This window comes from Hemitrygon akajei, chromosome 4, assembly GCF_048418815.1.
Source record: "Hemitrygon akajei chromosome 4, sHemAka1.3, whole genome shotgun sequence".
NCBI classification, from domain to species: domain Eukaryota; kingdom Metazoa; phylum Chordata; class Chondrichthyes; order Myliobatiformes; family Dasyatidae; genus Hemitrygon; species Hemitrygon akajei.
This window is the reverse complement of record NC_133127.1, coordinates 17,985,327-18,002,688: the sequence shown is the minus strand read 5'-3', so window position 1 is coordinate 18,002,688 and position 17,362 is coordinate 17,985,327. Positions and strand designations below refer to the sequence as shown.

Here is a 17,362-nt window from a genome sequence, read left to right as displayed (position 1 = left end):
ATTTTTGATGTTATTGAAATAGAATACGGTTAAAAATCGAGATCAAGTGTAGGTATTTTATTTGGTATTTTTTCTAATAGAAAGGTGCTTTGGGGGTTGAGCCAAGCTTTCAGCTTACAATATCATATGATTGGCTAATTGATGTCATCTGATAGAAGACTATATAAGTTGAGTTCTCATTTTCTTCTGACACAGCTAACGTGTGAAAGGTCAGTTTTATTTCCATTGCATGATGAACTAAAGTCATCAGATAACATCAAAGAAGTTTTATACACTTAACCTGCTATTTATGTTTCCTGTAACCACCAGAAACTGGATCGTTGATACCAGCCGACCACAGTCGCAGTAAATTCGTTCATTGTGTCTGCTGAGGCTCATTTCAATATCGGACAGTGTGCATTGATCACGGAGCTTTGGTGAGTGAAAGCATGATTTAATTTCTTTCTTCGTTTTTCTTTTAGCTTTCCGCATCTGCTTACTTTTGATTTTCAGTGGTCACCAGGAGCTGGTGGCCTTCAAAAGTCTCTGAAGTAATTTGATAAGCAACAGCACTGTTTATTTGGTGCAAATGACTGAGACCTTGTGTGTATGGAGGTAGGACCTGTGATGAGGAGACCCCACTGGTTTGCAGCGATGCCCAGTGGATGCTCTATGATGTTGGCACTCCACATCCTCGAGAGTTCAAAAACATGAACATAAATCAGGCTACATCTTTGGAGATGGAACAGTTAGTGTTTCTCAGATTTCAGAAACAGAATCAGGTTTATTATCATTGGCATATGCCTTAAGCAACCTTGGTTCCTTAAGGTTGTCATTGCGGGCTGAGCTGGTGGAGATATGCTCCCACTACCCTATTAAATGTTTGCTTTGACATGTGTCTCAAATAGTCTCTGACACCCAAATCCTGTTATTAGCCTTAACATGTCGCCTAGCTATTGACCCCAGTGTAACTGTTTCCACTGACAAGAGAAGGGGCAAAAGTGGGTTGCTGCCACCTTAAAGCCCGTCGCTTCAGGCAGATGGTGCTCATCAGCTGTGGTTCACTGTTCATCTAGGAGAAGGAAAACTCTGATCTCAAGACTCCACTGCGTTGCGGCCATACCCACTCATGGGGAAGACTTCAGGAGTAAACCCTGAGGGAAAATCTGGAGCTGGAGTCCCAAGGCAGTCCCATGTTGAGTTCAACACTGACTGACAATGCCTGCACGGGCAATAGCTTGGTCTCCGTATCCCACTTACCTGGCTTGCGTACTGCCTTATGGATCATGTAGAAATCTAAGATGTAATTTCCATGGTTCACCCCATGGAAGGCCTGATTTGTGCCATAAAATTTGTTGTGTTGTGGCAATACCTAAGAAGTACTCTGAACTACAATAAGATATATTTCCCCAGATATAACTCCTCAGACAGTCTCTCTAGCATTATACGCATTTCATTTCCACATAACCCTCTCATTTTACACAAAATACTGGAGGAACTCAACAATTCAGATGACATCAATGGAGGGAAATAAACAGCCAACATGTTGGTCTGGGACACTTCAGCAGGACAGGAAACATATCAGTCAGCTCCGTCATGGGTAGTAGCCTCCGTAGCATAGAACATAGAACAATACAGCACAGTACAGGCCCTTTGGCCCACAATGCTGTGCTGACCCTTAAACCCTGCCTCCCATATAACCCCTCCACCTTAAATTCCTCCATATACCTCCCTAGTAGTCTCTTAAATTTCACTAGTGTATCTGCCTCCACCACTGACTCAGGCAGTGCATTCCACGCACCAACCACTCTCTGAGTAAAAAACCTGTCTCTAATATCCCCCTTGAACTTTCCACCCCTTACCTTAAAGCCATGTCCTCTTGTACTGAGCAGTGATGCCCTAGGGAAGAGGCCCTGGCTATCCACTCTATCTATTCCTCTTAATATCTTGTATACCTCTATCATGTCTCCTCTCATCCTCCTTCTCTCCAGAGAGTAAAGTCCTAGCTCCCTTAATCTCTGATCATAATGCATACTCTCTAAACCAGGCAGCATCCTGGTAAATCTCCTCTGTACCCTTTCCAATGCTTCCACATCCTTCCTATAGTGAGGTGACCAGAATTGGACACAGTACTCCAAGTGTGGCCTAACCAGTGTTTTATAGAGCTGCATCATTACCTCGCGACTCTTAAACTCTATCCCTCGCCTTATGAAAGCTAACACCCCATAAGCTTTCTTAACTACCCTGTCTACTTGTAAGGCAACTTTCAGGGATCTGTGGACATGTACCCCCAGATCTCTCTGCTCCTCCACACTTTCAAGTATGCTGCCATCTAGTTTGTACTCTGCATTGGAGTTTGTCCTTCCAAAGTGTACCACCTCACACTTCTCTGAGTTGAACTCCATCTGTCACTTCTCAGCCCACTTTTGCATCCTATCAATGTCTCTCTGCAATCTTCGCCAATCCTCTACACTATCCACAACACCACCAACCTTTGTGCCGTCTTCAAACTTGCCAACCCACCCTTCCACCCTCACATCCAGGTTGTTAATAAAAATCACCAAAAGTAGAGGTCCCAGAAGTGATCCTTGTGGGACACCACTAGTCACAACCCTCCAATCTGAATGTACTCCCTCCACCACGACCCTCTGCCTTCTGCAGGCAAGCCAATTCTGAATCCACCTGGCCAAACTTCCCTGGATCCCATGCCTTCTGACTTTCTGTATAAGCCTACAGTGTGGAACCTTGTCAAATGCCTTACTAAAATCCATGTAGATCACATCCACTGCACTACCCTCATCTATATGCCTGGTCACCTCCTCAAAGAACTCTATCAGGCTTGTTAGACACGATCTGCCCTTCGCAAAGTCATGCTGACTGTCCCTAATCAGACCATGATTCTCTAAATGCCCATAGATCCTATCTCTAAGAATCTTTTCCAACAACTTTCCCACCACAGACGTAAGGCTCACTTGTCTATAATTACCTGGACTATCCTTACTATCTTTTTTGAAAAAGGGGACAACATTCGCCTCCAATCCTCCAGTATTATTCCCGTGGACAATGAGGACATAAAGATCCTAGCCAGAGGCTCAGCAATCTCTTCCCTCACCTCATGGAGCAGCCTGGGGAATATTCCATCAGACCCCAGGGACTTATCCGTCCTAATGCATTTTAACAACTCCAAAACCTCTTCTGCCTTAATATCAACGTGCTCCAGAACATCAACCTCACTCATATTGTCCTCACCGTCATCAAGTTCCCTCTCATTGGTGAATACCGAAGAGAAGTATTCATTGAGGACCTCGCTCACTTCCACAGCCTCCAGGCACATCTTCCCACCCTCATCTCTAATCGGTCCTATCTTCACTCCTGTCTACCTTTTGTTCTTCACATAATTGAAGAATGCCTTGGGGTTTTCCTTTACTCTACTCGCCAAGGCCTTCTCATGACCCCTTCTTGCTCTCCTCAGCCCCTTCTTAAGCTCCTTTCTTGCTACCCTATATTTCTCAAAATAGACTCATCTGATCCTTGCTTCCTAAACCTCACGTATGCTGCCTTCTTTCATCTGACTAGATTCTCCACCTCACTTGTCACCCATGGTTCCTTCACCCTACCATTCTTTATCTTCCTCACTGGGAAAAATTTATCCCTAACATCCTGCAAGAAATCCCTAAACATTGACCACATTTCCCTGCAAAAACATCATTCCAATTCGCACCTGCAAGTTCTAGCCTTATAGCCTCATATTTTGCCCTTCCCCAATTAAAAATGTTCCTGTCCTCTCTGATTCTGTCCTTTTCCATGATAATGTTAAAGGCCAGGGAGTGGTGGTCACTGTCCCCCAGATGCTCACCCACTGAGAGATGTGTGACCTGACCCAGTTCATTAGCTAATACTAAATCTAGTATGACATTCCCCCTAGTCGGCCTGTCAACATACTGTGACAGGACTCTGTCCTGGATGCACTTGACAAACTCTGCCCCTTCCAAACCATTGGAACTAATCAGGTGCCAAATCAATATTAGGGAAGTTAAAATCACCCATGATAACAGCTCTGTTATTTTTGCACCTTTCCAAAATCTGCCTCCCAATTTGCTCCTTGGTATCTCTGCTGCTACCAGGGGGCCTATAGAATACTCCCAGTAGAGTAATTGCTCCCTTCCTGTTCCTGAGTTATAGGCAATAGACAATAGACAATAGGTGCAGAAGTAGACCATTCGGCCCTTCGAGCCTGCACCGCCATTCTGAGATCATGGCTGATCATCTACTATCAATATCCGGTTCCTGCCTTGTCCCCATATCCCTTGATTCCCCTATCCAAAAGATACCTATCTAGCTCATTCTTGAAAGCATCCAGAGAATTGGCCTCCACTGCCTTCTGAGGCAGTGCATTCCACACCCCCACAACTCTCTGGGAGAAGAAGTTTTTCCTTACCTCTGTCCTAAATGACCTACCCCTTATTCTTAAACTATGCCCTCTGGTACTGGACTCTCCCAGCATCTGGAACATATTTCCTGCCTCTATCTTGTCCAATCCCTTAATAATCTTATATGTTGCAATCAGATCCCCTCTCAATCTCCTTAATTCCAGCGTGTACAAGCCCAGTCTCTCTAAACTCTCTGCGTAAGACAGTCCGGGCATCCCAGGAATTAACCTTGTGAATCTACACTGCACTTCCTCTACAGCCAGGATGTCCTTCCTTAACCCTGGAGACCAAAAATGTACACAATACTCCAGGTGTGGTCTCACCAGGGCCTTGTACAAATGCAAAAGGATTTCCTTGCTCTTGTACTCAATTTCCTTTGTAATAAAGGCCAACATTCCATTAGCCTTCTTCACTGCCTGCTGCACTTGGTCATTCACCTTCAGTGACTGATGAACAAGGACTCCTAGATCTCTTTGTATTTCTCCCTTACCTAACTCTACACCGTTCAGATAATAATCTGCCTTCCTGTTCTTACTCCCAAAGTGGATAACCTCACACTTATTCACATTAAACATCATCTGCCAAATCTACTTGGCAGATGACGTTTAATGTGAATAAGTGTGAGGTTATCTCACTCACCCACTCACCCAGCCTATCCAAGTCACCCTGAATTCTCCTAACATCCTCATCACATGTCACACTGCCACCCAGCTTAGTATCATCAGCAAACTTGCTGATGTTATTCTCAATGCCTTCATCTAAATCGTTGATGTAAATCGTAAACAGCTGTGGTCCCAATACCGAGCCCTGTGGCACCCCACTAGTCACCACCTGCCATTCTGAGGAACACCCATTCACCGCTACCCTTTGCTTTCTATCTGCCAACCAGTTTTCTATCCATTTCAATATCTGCCCCCCAATGCCATGAGCTCTGATTTTACCCACCAATCTCCTATGTGGGACCTTATCAAATGCCTTCTGAAAATCGAGGTACACTACATCCACTGGATCTCCCTTGTCTAACTTCCTGGTTACATCCTCGAAAAAGTCCAATAGATTAGTCAAGCATGATTTGCCCTTGGTAAATCCATGCTGGCTCAGCCCAATCCTATCACTGCTATCTAGATATGTCACTATTTCATCTTTAATAATGGACTCTGACATCTTCCCCACTATTAATGTTAGGCTGACAGGACGATAGTTCTCTGTTTTCTCCCTCCCTCCTTTCTTAAAAAGTGGGATAACATTAGCCATTCTCCAATCCTCAGGAACTGATCCTGAATCTAAGGAACGTTGCAAAATGATTACCAATGCATCCGCAATTTCCAGAGCCACCTCCTTTAGTACCCTAGGATGCAGACCATCTGGACCTGGGGATTTGTTAGCCTTCAGTCCCATCAGTCTACTCATCACCGTTTCCTTCCTAATGTCAATCTGTTTCATTTCCTCTGTTACCCTATGTCCTTGGCCCATCCATACATCTGGGAGATTGCTTGTGTCTTCCCTAGTGAAGACAGATCTAAAGTACTTATTAAATTCTTCTGCCATTTCTCTGTTTCCCATAACAATTTCACCCAATTCATTCTTCAAGGGCCTAACATTGTTCTTAACTATCTTCTTTCTCTTCACATACCTAAAAAAGCTTTTGCTATCCTCCTTTATATTCCTCAGTTCTACCCATACTGACTCAAAATCGGATCCTGTTACATTACCCACCCTTTCTGTAGCTGTAATAGTATCCCTGACCAGTAATGCCACCCCTCCTCCCCTTTTCCCCCTCTCTATCCCTTTTAAAGCACTGAAATCCAGGAATATTGAGAATCCATTCCTGCCCTGGTGCCAGCCAAGTCTCCATAATGGCCACTACATCATAATTCCATGTACGTATCCAAGCTCTCAGTTCATCTCCTTTGTTCCTGATGCTTCTTGCATTGAAGTACACACACTTTAGCCCTTCTACCTTACTACCTTTACACCCTTTATTCTGCTTCTCTTTCATCAAAGCCTCTCTATATGTTAGATCTGGCTTTACTCCATGCACTATACTTGCATCTCTCACATGACCTTTATCATGACCACCTCACCATCTGCTCTAACACTCTGGTTTCCCCCCCCACCCCCCACAAATCTAGTTTAAACCCCCCGGAGCAGCAGTAGGAAACCTTCCCGCAAAGATGTTAGTCCCCCTCCAGTTGGGGTGCAACCCGTCCTGTCGGAACAGGTCCCACCTTCCCTGGAACAAGGCTCAATTGTCCAGAAACATGAAGCCCTCCCTCCTGCACCAACTCCTTAGCCATGTATTTAGCTGCATTATCTTCCTATTTCTAGCCTCACTAGCACACGGCACGGGTAGCAATCCTGAGATTGCAACCCTGGAGGTCCTGTCCTTCAACTTTGTACCTAACTCTTTGCGGGACCTCCTCCTTCTTCCTATCCATGTCATTGGTCCCTACATGGACCACGATATCTGGCTGCTCACCCTCCCTCTTGAGAATACTGAGAACTCGATCTGAGATATCGCCAACCCTGGCACCAGGGAGGCAACAGACCATCCGGGATTCTCAATCTCTTCCACAGAACCTCTTATCTGTCCCCCTAACTATCGAATCCCGTATCACTACTGCTGTCCTCTTTTCCCTCCTTCCCTTCTGAGCTGAGGGTCTAGTCTCAGTGCCAGAGACGCAACCACTGTAACTTGTCCCTGGTAGGTCGTCCCCACCAACAGTATCCAAAACGGTATACTTATTGTTGATGGGAACGGCCACAGGGGTGCTCTGCTCTCTCTGTCTATTCCCCTTCCCTCTCCTGACAGTCACCCAGCTACCTGCCTCCTGACTCTTAGGGGTGACTATCTCCCTGAAACTCCTGTCTATTTCTGCCTCTGCCTCACGAATGATCCAAAGTTCATCCAGCTCCAGCTCCAATTCCCTAACTCAGTTTGTCAGGAGCTGCAGCTGGATGCACCTTTCGCAAGTGTAGTCATCAGGGACAATAGTGCTCTCCCTGACTTCCCATGTACTGCAAACGGAGCACTCGACCACCCTAACTGCTGCTCCATTACCTACTTCTAAGCTAATTAGAATAATTAAAGGAGCTTACCCGGCTTCTCCCCGCTGGGAGCAAACTCGTCCTCAGCCTCTGCTCGCCGAAGTCTCTCAAGCCAAAGCCTTCCTACTCTGTCTCCCACTACTACGTCGCCAGCTCTGTTAATCTGCTCATTTTTTCAACTCACCTGCTGCGTCACGGGCTGATTTTCACCCCCTTCCCAGTCATGCCCTGTTCAAACTGCTGAAGAAATGACCACCTCTTCTCAATCTGGTCACTTTTTAAAATCTCCAGCTGCCTGACTTTTACGCCCGTGACATGCAGAAAATCTTCAAGCAGCGATGACTCATAAAGGCGGCGTGCAACATTTAGGACCCCCACCACCCAGACCATGCCCTCTTCTCATTGCTACTATCAGGGAGGAGGTACAGGATCCTGAAGTCACACACTCAATGATTCAGGAACAGCTTCTTCCCCTCTGCCATCAATTTCTGCATGGGCATTAAACCCATAAGTCTACCTCACTACGTTATTGCACTACTTAATTAATTTAACTATTTCATATATGTACTTACTATAGTTCACATTTTTATTATGTATTGCAATGTATTGTTACCACAGAACAACAAATTTCATGACATATGCCAGTGATATTAAACCAGATTCTGAATCTGATTTTGAAATTTTGTGGATAAGTGCAACTTGAAAGCTTTTTAATATTACTTTTTTTGAAGATTAAGGAAAATTGTTGAAGACAATTGAGTCCAAATTGGAGCCTACTTTCCTGAAAACATGGGATTAGATCAAGATTTAGGTAAGCATTTTTGTATTTCAATTTAAATATCCTCCACTTTCAGCAGTACGTGAACTCAGTATTCAACCACGTTTGATCTTTGCTGCACAGTGGGTTTATTAACATACAGATTGTTCAGAGTCAACCTACAGGGTAATCTTCACATGACCATCAACTCCATTAGAGTATTGAGTCAAAGTACATACATGCATGTCATCATATACAACCAGGAAATTCATTTTCTTGTGGGCTTACACTGTAAAGAAAAAGAAACATTAGAATTAATGAAAAACGCAGATGACAAGACAAGCAAATAGCCGACGTGTAAATGATGACAATCTGTGCAAATGCAAAATGAAGAAAACAAAATAATAATAATAATAATAAATAGAAGGAAATCAATATCAAGAACATGATATGAAGACTCATTGAAAGTGCTTAGGTTATGGGAACAGTTCAGTGATGGGTCAAGTGAACTTATCCCCTCTGGTTTAATGGCCTGATGCTTGTTGGGTAATAACTGTTCCTGAATCTGGTATTGTGGGAATCTGGTGTCATTGATGCCATCTGTAAGGGAGTACAGGAGGCTTAGGTCCCACACCAATACATTTAGGAGCAGTTATTTACCCCCTTCTCCTTCTTCCTTTCCAGCCTTGATGATTGGTCTAAACCAAGATGTCTGTAGCAATGAGTTCCAGCAATTTAATTTCCCGGTGTAGTCTATTGTGACTTCAAGTTTAAAAAAAAAATTTAACAATACAGATGCACGTATCTCAGAAAGTAGCAGGACGGTTGATAGAGTGGTGAAGAAGACACATAGGTTATATGGTTTCCTTAGTCAGAACATAGAGTATAAGAGCAACAAGGTCTTGATACAACCTCATAAGCTTTGACTGCAGGTACAGGGTGGAATATTGTTCCTTTTCAATACCCCAACCCTCACTTCCTCTGATGTCAGAAACTCTCCTCCTTCCTCTGATCCCAGCTCAAATCCCTGCCACGTCTTCACCATTCCTTCTGAACTTTCCCTTCTCCGAGGTGTAAAGTTCTATATTTGATAAGTCCCTTACCTTTGTTCCACTTTACCCGCACCCCACTGAGTTCTGTGCCTGCCACGATGCCAAGTCTTTCTTCTGTTAGCTTTCTCCGCGCCCATTTCTTTTGCAAGAATTCCCCAGCCCTCATCGATGACCCCTTCTCCAATTTGCTTTCTCTTCTTGGATATCCCGCTCTGGTTCTTTACCTGCCTTGGGTCTTTACATCTCTAATGGCTGATGAGACATTAACCGCTTTGACTTTAGCATTCCTCTCTCCTCCTCGAACTTTACCTCCTCTGAACGCACTGTCCTCCGCTCTATCTGCACAAATCCCAACCTTCCAATCAAGCCCACAGACAAAGGGAGAGTCGCTGTAGCATGGTAGACTGACCTCTACCTTTCTCGAGCAGGAGACACCACCATCAGAAAACAGTCCGATCACTGACCTCACCACTCTGGAAAACTTGCAACCACTGCCTCCAAACTCATAGCTCCCTTACCCCGCACTGCTTGTTTCTACCTCCTAACGAAGGCCCATAAACCTAGCTGTTCAGCTAGCCCCACTGTCTTTGCCTGTTCCAGCCCATGAACTTATGGTCACTTACCTCAACACTGTTCTATCCCCCTTGGCTCAGTCCCTTCCCAAATACATGCTTGACATGTCATGTGCTCTCAATCTCTTGAACAGCTTTCAATTACCCGGTCCTGATCACCTCATTTTTCTCCATGGATGTTCATTCCTTATTCACTTCTATTCCCCATCAAGAAGGCATTGATGCTCTCCAAATTTTTCTTGACAGAAAGTCAATCAGTTCCAGTCTACCACCACCCTCCTCTGTCTGGCCGAACTGGTTCTCACCCTCAACACTTTCTTCTTCAGCTCCTCCCACTTTCTTCTAACTGAAGTGGTAACCATGGGTACCCGCATGGGCCTCAGCAATACCTTCCTTTCACAGTACATAGCCAACAGTCCTTGTTCCAGACATTCCCCAGTAATGCTCTCAACTCTTCCTCTGCTACAATAATAACTGCACTGGTACTGCTTCATGCGTCCATGCTGAGCTTGTCAATTTTATCAACTTCCAGCTTCCACCCTACCCTTAAATTCATCTGGTCCATTTCTGACACCTCTTTCTACTTCCTCAATCTCATTATCTCCATCTCTGAAGACAAACTTACTCCACTGTATTTGTTCCCAGGACATGGCTTTACTTTCCAGACTATCAGAGATATCCTCCTTTTTCAAAGAACAGGGTTTCTCTTCCTCCACCATTGATACTGTCCTCTCCTGCATCGCCACCATTTTCTGGATATCCACTCTCACACAATCTTCCTGCTGCCTTAACAGTGATAGAGTTTCTTCTGTCTTCACCGACCATGAGCCTTCGCATCTAGCTCAACCTTCTTCACAACTTGCACTGTCTTTAACAGGATCCTACCACCAAATGCATCTTTACCTCCTTACACTCTCTGCGAGCCACAGAGATCCCTCCCTCCATAATTCCATTGTCCATTTGTCCCTCCCCACCAATCTATCCTGGCACATAGACCTGTAAGAAATACAGAAATGCTGCAACTACCTATTCACCCCCTCCTTCACGTCTATTCGGGGCCCCAAGCAGTCCTTCCAGGTGATGCAACACTTCAACAGTGAATATGTTAAGGTTGTTTACTCTATTCAGTCCTTATGATGGGGCCTCCCTCAGGTCCCCAGACAGTCCTTCCAGGAGAGGCGACACTTCACCTGTGAGTCGGCTGGTGTGTATACTGCGTCCGGTGCTCCCGGTGTGGTCTTTTATATATTGGTGAGACCCGACGCAGACTGGGAGACCGTTTCACTAAACACCTACGCTCAGTCTGCCAGAGAAAGCAGGATCTCCCAGTGGCCACACATTTTAATTCCATGTCCCATTCCCATTCTGATGTGTCTATCCATGGCCTCTTCTACTGTCAAGATGAATCCACACTCAGGTTGGAGGAACAACACCTTATGTACTGTCTGGGTAGCCTCCAACCTGATGGTATGAACATTGACTTCTCTAACTTTTGTTAATGCCCCTCCTCCCCTTCTTATCCCATCCCTGACATATTTAGTTGTTTGGTTTTTTTTCTCTCTCTCTGCCCATCACTCTGCCTGTTCTCCCTCTCCCTCCGGTGCTCCCGCCCTCCTCCTTTCTTTTTCCCAAGGCCTCCCGTCCCATGATCCTTTCCCTTCTCCAGCTCTGTATCACTTTCGCCGATCACCTTTCCAGCTCTCAGCTTCACCCCACCCCCTCCGGTCTTCTCCTATCATTTCACATTTCCCCCTCCCACCACTACTTTCAAATCTCTTAGTATCTCTCCTTTCAGTTAGTCCTGACGAAGGGTCTCAGCCCGAAACGTCGACAGTGCTTCTTCCTATAGATGCTGCCCGGCCTGCTGTGTTCCACCAGCATTTTGTGTGTGTTGTTACAGGAAAGAATTGACTTGATGAGCACTTGCATCACCAAAGCATTCTAGACAATGGACCACGTGTTGCTAAATGGGATTAGCAGATTAGATAAACACAAGAGATTCGGCAAATGCTGGAAATCTTGAGCAACACACATAAACAATATGCTAGAGGTACTCAGCAAGTCAGGCAGAATCTATGGAGAGGAATAAACAGTCGAAACTTTGGGCTGAGACCCTTTATCAGAACTGGCCATTCAGGTACTTAATGGTTGACATGAATATGGGGTCGGGGAGAGGGAAATGAGGCCGATGGTTCGGTTACTGTGCTGTATGCTCATATCCTATTAACTACTGAGGTTTTGGTGTGCTTGGAATCCACCTCCATTCTGAGTCATTTCCCGTTCACTGCAACTTGGAATGATGTGAAGCAATAGTTTTATTTCTATTTGTGCAACATTTGTATTTTGCTAGTATGTGTCCTCAGGTGTTTAAGAATTAACTCTCTCTGCAATTTTCCAGTCAAATATATGGAAGAATTACAGATGGAAATTCCCCAATGGACAGAACAATCAGAGGAATACATCATCAAACTGCGACTAATCGCTGATTCCATTGATGACTATCATACAGAAGCTACCAAGGCAAACATTGCAGGCTCTGTTACAGGAGCTGTGGGAGGAATTCTAAGTATTGCAGGACTAATTGCTTCTCCTTTCACATTGGGAGGCTCGTTAGTGCTTGCTGGTGTGGGAACGGCAGCTAGTGTTGTTGGTGGGGCCACCAACATTGCAGCCAATGTTTCTGATAATAAGTATCAAAAAAGAAACCAGAAAAGAGTAAAAGAAATTATACAACAATATCTCAAGCAACATCAAAGTAGGGTAAACAAACTAGAGCTACTCAACAAAACAATTGAATCTATCATTAAAAATGCGACAAAAAATGTACAAAGTGTGGCATTGTTTCACGTATCTCTAGGTACCATGAAGAGTTTGAGTTGTATTTCTACAGTTACTTCAGCAGTGACTAAAAAGGCCTTAAAAGTATTCAAATGTGTTTCCGGAGTTTTTGCAGGTCTTACTGTAGCATGGGATATCTATTCTGTATTCAAGGATAGTGAAGAACTTAAAGCCAAAGAGACAGAAATTTCGCAGATGATCCGGGAGGTAGCTAAGTATATGGAGGAAGAAAAGGACAATTTTAAGAAGATTGCATTAAATTTGAAGGACAACACTGACCTGCAGAAATTTCTGAAACAATGTGGAAGACAATGAAGAAATTCTTCCACTTAACTGATGTTTTTCTCTATGAATCATAACCTTTAATTGTAATGCTTTGTGTTTGACTGAGAATGAAACAAATTACCTAGACTGTACTTGATACACTTCTAAAATAAAACAAAAAAACTTAACTTGAGTGTGCAGAGTATTTTTCAAAGGAATAAGTTCCCTGCACAAGGTAATCAGGGTCTGATCTCTCTTGTAGACAGGTTAAGGGTATTCCCCTTTCAGTGAATGATTTGCTTTCAACAACAACAATCTATATTTCTATGTAAATAGAACATACTGTAGAACAGTACAGCCCAGAAACAGGCCAATTGACCCACAATGTTGTGCCAAACCAGCTACAAGGTAAATGGAAACACCTGAACACTAATCCCTCCTACCGACACCATGTCCATATCTCTCCATCTTCCTTACATCCATGTGCCAATCTAAACATCTGTTAAAAGCCTCTACCACCATACCAGCCCATGTATTCCAGGCATCTACCTCTGAATAAAAAAAGTCTTACCCCTCACCTCCCTACCCCTATCGTCTTACACCTTCAATGCATGCCCTCTGGTGTTAGATATTTCAACCCTGGGAAACAGGTACTCCCTGTCTTCTCTCTCTATGCCTCTCATAAATTTGTAAACCTCTATCAGATCTCCCCTCAAGCCTCTGCCACTCGAGAGAGAAGAACCCGTTTATCTAGCTCTCATGCTCTGTAAACCAGGCAAACCTTTTCTGCACCCTCTCTAAAGCCTCACCATCTATCCCATAGTGAGACAACCAGAAATGCATGCAATACTCCCAATGTGGCCTCACGAGAGTTTTATAAATTTGAACATAATTATAAGACCATAAAACATAGGAGCTGAATTAGGCCATTTGGCTCATCGAGTCTGCTCCAACATTCAATCATGGCTGATCTCTTTTTCCCCTCTAAGCCCCACTCCCTACCCTTCTCCCTATAAATTTTGATACCTTGTCCAATCAAAAACCTATCAATCTCTACCTTAAAAACACCCAATGACCTGGTATTCACAACTGCCCATGGTAATAAATTCCACAAATTTACCACCCTTTGGCTCAGGATATTCCTCCGCATCTCTGTTTTAAATGGACAACCCTCTATCCTGAGGCTGTGCCCTCTTGTTCTAGACTCTCCCAGCGTGGGAAACAAGCCTTCCACATCGACTCTGTCTAGGCCTATCAACATTTGAAAGCTTTCAATGAGATCTCTCCTCATCCTTCTAAATTCCAACAAGTTCAGACCCTGAGCTATCAAACAATCATCGTATAATGACCCTGTCAATCCTGGAATCATCCTGGTGAACCTCCTCTGAATCCTCTCCAATGCCAGAAAATTATTTCTCAGATGAGGAGCCCAAAACTGTTCACAATACTCAAGGTGAGGCCTCACCAGTGCTTTATAAAGCCTCAGCATCACATCCTTGCTCTTGTATTCTAGACCTCTGGAAATGAATGTTAACATTGTATTTGCCTTCCTTGCCACCAGCTCTACCTGCAAGTTAGCCTTGAGGGTTTTCTGCACAAGGACTCCCAAGTCCCTTTGTATCTCAGATTTTTAGATTTTCACCCCATTTAGAAAGTAATCTGCTCATTTATTTCTTCTACCAAAGTGCATGGCCATGTATTTTCCAACACTATATTTCATTTGCCACTCTCTTGCCCTTTCTCCTAATTTGTCTCAGTCCTTCTGCAGCCTACCTGTTTCCTCAACACTACCTGCCCCTCCACCAATCTTCGTATCATCTGCAAACTTGGCAACAATGCCATCTATTCCATCATCTAAATCATTGATATACAGCATAAAAAGAAGCAGTCTGAACTCTGACCCCTGCAGAACACCACTAGTCACCAGCAGCCAACCAGAAGAGGATCCTTTTATTCTCAATTGCTGCATTCTACCAATCAGCCAATGCTCTAACCATGCCAGTAACTTTCCTGTAATGACATGGGCTCTTGACTTGGTAAGCAGCTCTTAACTAGGGGTGGCATATTGTCAAAGGCTTTCTGAAAGTTAAAATATACAATATCCACTGCATCCACTTTATCTATCCTACTTGTAATCTACTCAAAGAATTCCAACAAGTCTATCAAGGGAGAATATTTATGATGGAAACCATTCTGATTTTGTCCTATCTTGTCCTGTGTCACCAAGTAATCCTTAACCTCATACTTAACAACTGACTCCAACATCTTCCCAACCACTGAGGTCAGGCTAACTGGTCCATAATTTCCTTTCTGCTGCCTTCCTCCTTTCTTTTGCAATTTTCTAGTCCTCTGGCACCATGCCAGAGTCCAATGATTTTTGAAAGATCATTACTAATGATTCCACAATCTCTATTGCTACCTCTTTCAGAACCCAAGGGTGCAGTTCACCTGGTCCGGGTAACTTATGTCCCCTTAGGACTTTCAGTTTTTTGAGCTCCTTCTCCCTTGTAATAGTAACTGCAGTCACTTCTCTTCCCACACACCCTTCAACTTCTGGCACACTGCCAGTGTCTTCCACATGAAGACTGATGCAAAATACTCATTTATTTCATCTGTCATCTCCTTGTCCCTGTTATTATTTCCCCCACTTCATTTTCTAGCAGTCCTATATCCACTCTCATCTCTCTTTTAGTTTTTACATACTTGAAAAAGTTTTTATTGTCCTCTTTGATATTGTTTGCTAGCTCGCTTTCATATTTCATCTTTTCTCTCCTATTGATTCTTTTAGTTACTCTCTGTAGGCTTTTAAAAGCTTCCCAATCCTCTGTATTACCACTAATTTTAGCTTTGTTGCATGCTCTCTCTTTTGCTTTTACATTAGCTTTGACTGCCCTTGCAAGCCAGTTGTACTATTTTGCTATTTGACTATTTTTTTTGCTTTTGGAATACATCTGCCCCACACCTTCCTCACTTTTCCTAGAAACTCACACCATCGCTGCTCTGCTGTCATCCCTGCCAGCATCTCCTTCCAATTTACTTTGGCCAACTCCTCTCTCATGCCACTGCATTTTCCTTTACTCCACTGAAATACTGCAATGTTAGACTTTACTTTCTCCCAATCAAATTTCAAGTTCATAGGTCTATGGTAGAGAAGGGAAAGAGAGATAAGAGAGGAGAGGCAGTGATAGGGGACTCAATAGTCAGGGGAACAGACATGAGATTCTGTGGACATGAACAGGACACTAGAATAGTACTTTGCCTCCTAGGTGCCAGGGACTTGGATTGCGTCGACAGCATTTTGGAGAGGGAGAGAGAGCAGCCAGGGGTTTTGGTACATATTGGTACCAATGACATAGGAAGGAAAAACAAAGAGGTCCTGAAAGAGAACTTAGAAAGCAAGGTAGAAAACTGAGATGCAGGATCTTCTAGGTAGTAACTTCTGGATTGCTGCCTGTGCCATGCAACAGTGAGGGTAGAGACAGGGTAATTTAGCAGGTAAATGCAGGGGGCAGGGCTTCAGGTTCTTGGATCATTGGGATCTCTTCTGGGGGAGATGTAACCTATTCAAAAGTGATGCGTTGCACCTGAATATGAGGGGAACCAACATTCTTGTGGACAGATTTCACTGAGGTCACCCCGATTCTTCGGAATTTCACTGAATACAGGCCCAGAGCCATCAAATGCTCTTCATATGACAAGCCATTCAAACTTGGAATCATTTTCATGAACCTCCTTTGAACACTCTCCAGATTCAGCATATCCTTCCTAAGATAAGGGGCCCAAAACTGCTCACAACACTCCACGTGAGACTTCAACAGTGCTTTATAAATCTCAATGTTACATCCTCACTTTTATATTCTAGTCCTCTTGAAGTGAATGTTAGCATTGCATTTGCCTTCCTCACCACAGACTCAGCCTGTAAACTAATCTTTACTGATTACTGTCAAGAACTCCCGTCCCTTTGTGCCTCAGCTTCGTTGGTATTTTCTCTCTTTTTAGAAAACAGTCAAGCCTTTCATTTCTTCTATCAAAGTGCATGACCATACACATTCTGCCACGTCTTTGCCCATTCTCATAATCTGTCTAAGCACTTCTGTAGCCTCTCTGATTCCTCAGAACTACTTGCCCCTCTATCTATATTCATAGCACCCACAAACTTTGGAACAAAGCCATCAATTTCATTATTCAAATCATTGACATATAACGTAAAAAGAATTGTCCCAACTTAGACACCTGTGGAACTAGTCACCAGCAGCCAGCCAGAAGAGGTTCCTTTTATTCCCACTTTTTGCCTCCTATCAATCAGCTACTGCTTTATCCATGGTAGAATCTTTCCTGCAATACCATGGGCTCGTAGCTTGTTAAGCAGCCTCATGTATGGCACATTGTCAAAGGCCTTCTGAAAATCCAAATTTTCTGATT

The 17,362-nt window shown here is 43.8% G+C and overlaps 1 protein-coding gene across 1 annotated transcript; it reads left to right on the top strand.

The window, feature by feature from the left end:
- Positions 1-305: 305 nt before the first annotated feature.
- Positions 306-13,080, top strand: LOC140725887 (apolipoprotein L6-like). Its single transcript, XM_073041824.1, has 3 exons — positions 306-416; positions 8,189-8,268; positions 12,237-13,080. Exons 2-3 carry the CDS (start codon positions 8,247-8,249, stop codon positions 12,989-12,991), a joined length of 777 nt encoding a protein of 258 aa, XP_072897925.1. The 5' UTR covers positions 306-416; positions 8,189-8,246; the 3' UTR covers positions 12,992-13,080.
- Positions 13,081-17,362: the final 4,282 nt, after the last annotated feature.

Bases quoted from the DNA above. Each gene is read 5' to 3' on its own strand.
- LOC140725887 (XM_073041824.1), top strand. From the start codon at position 8,247: ATGGGATTAGATCAAGATTTAG. The intron at 8,269-12,236 runs GTAAGCATTTTT...GCAATTTTCCAG, and splicing joins GGGATTAGATCAAGATTTAG to TCAAATATATGGAAGAATTA.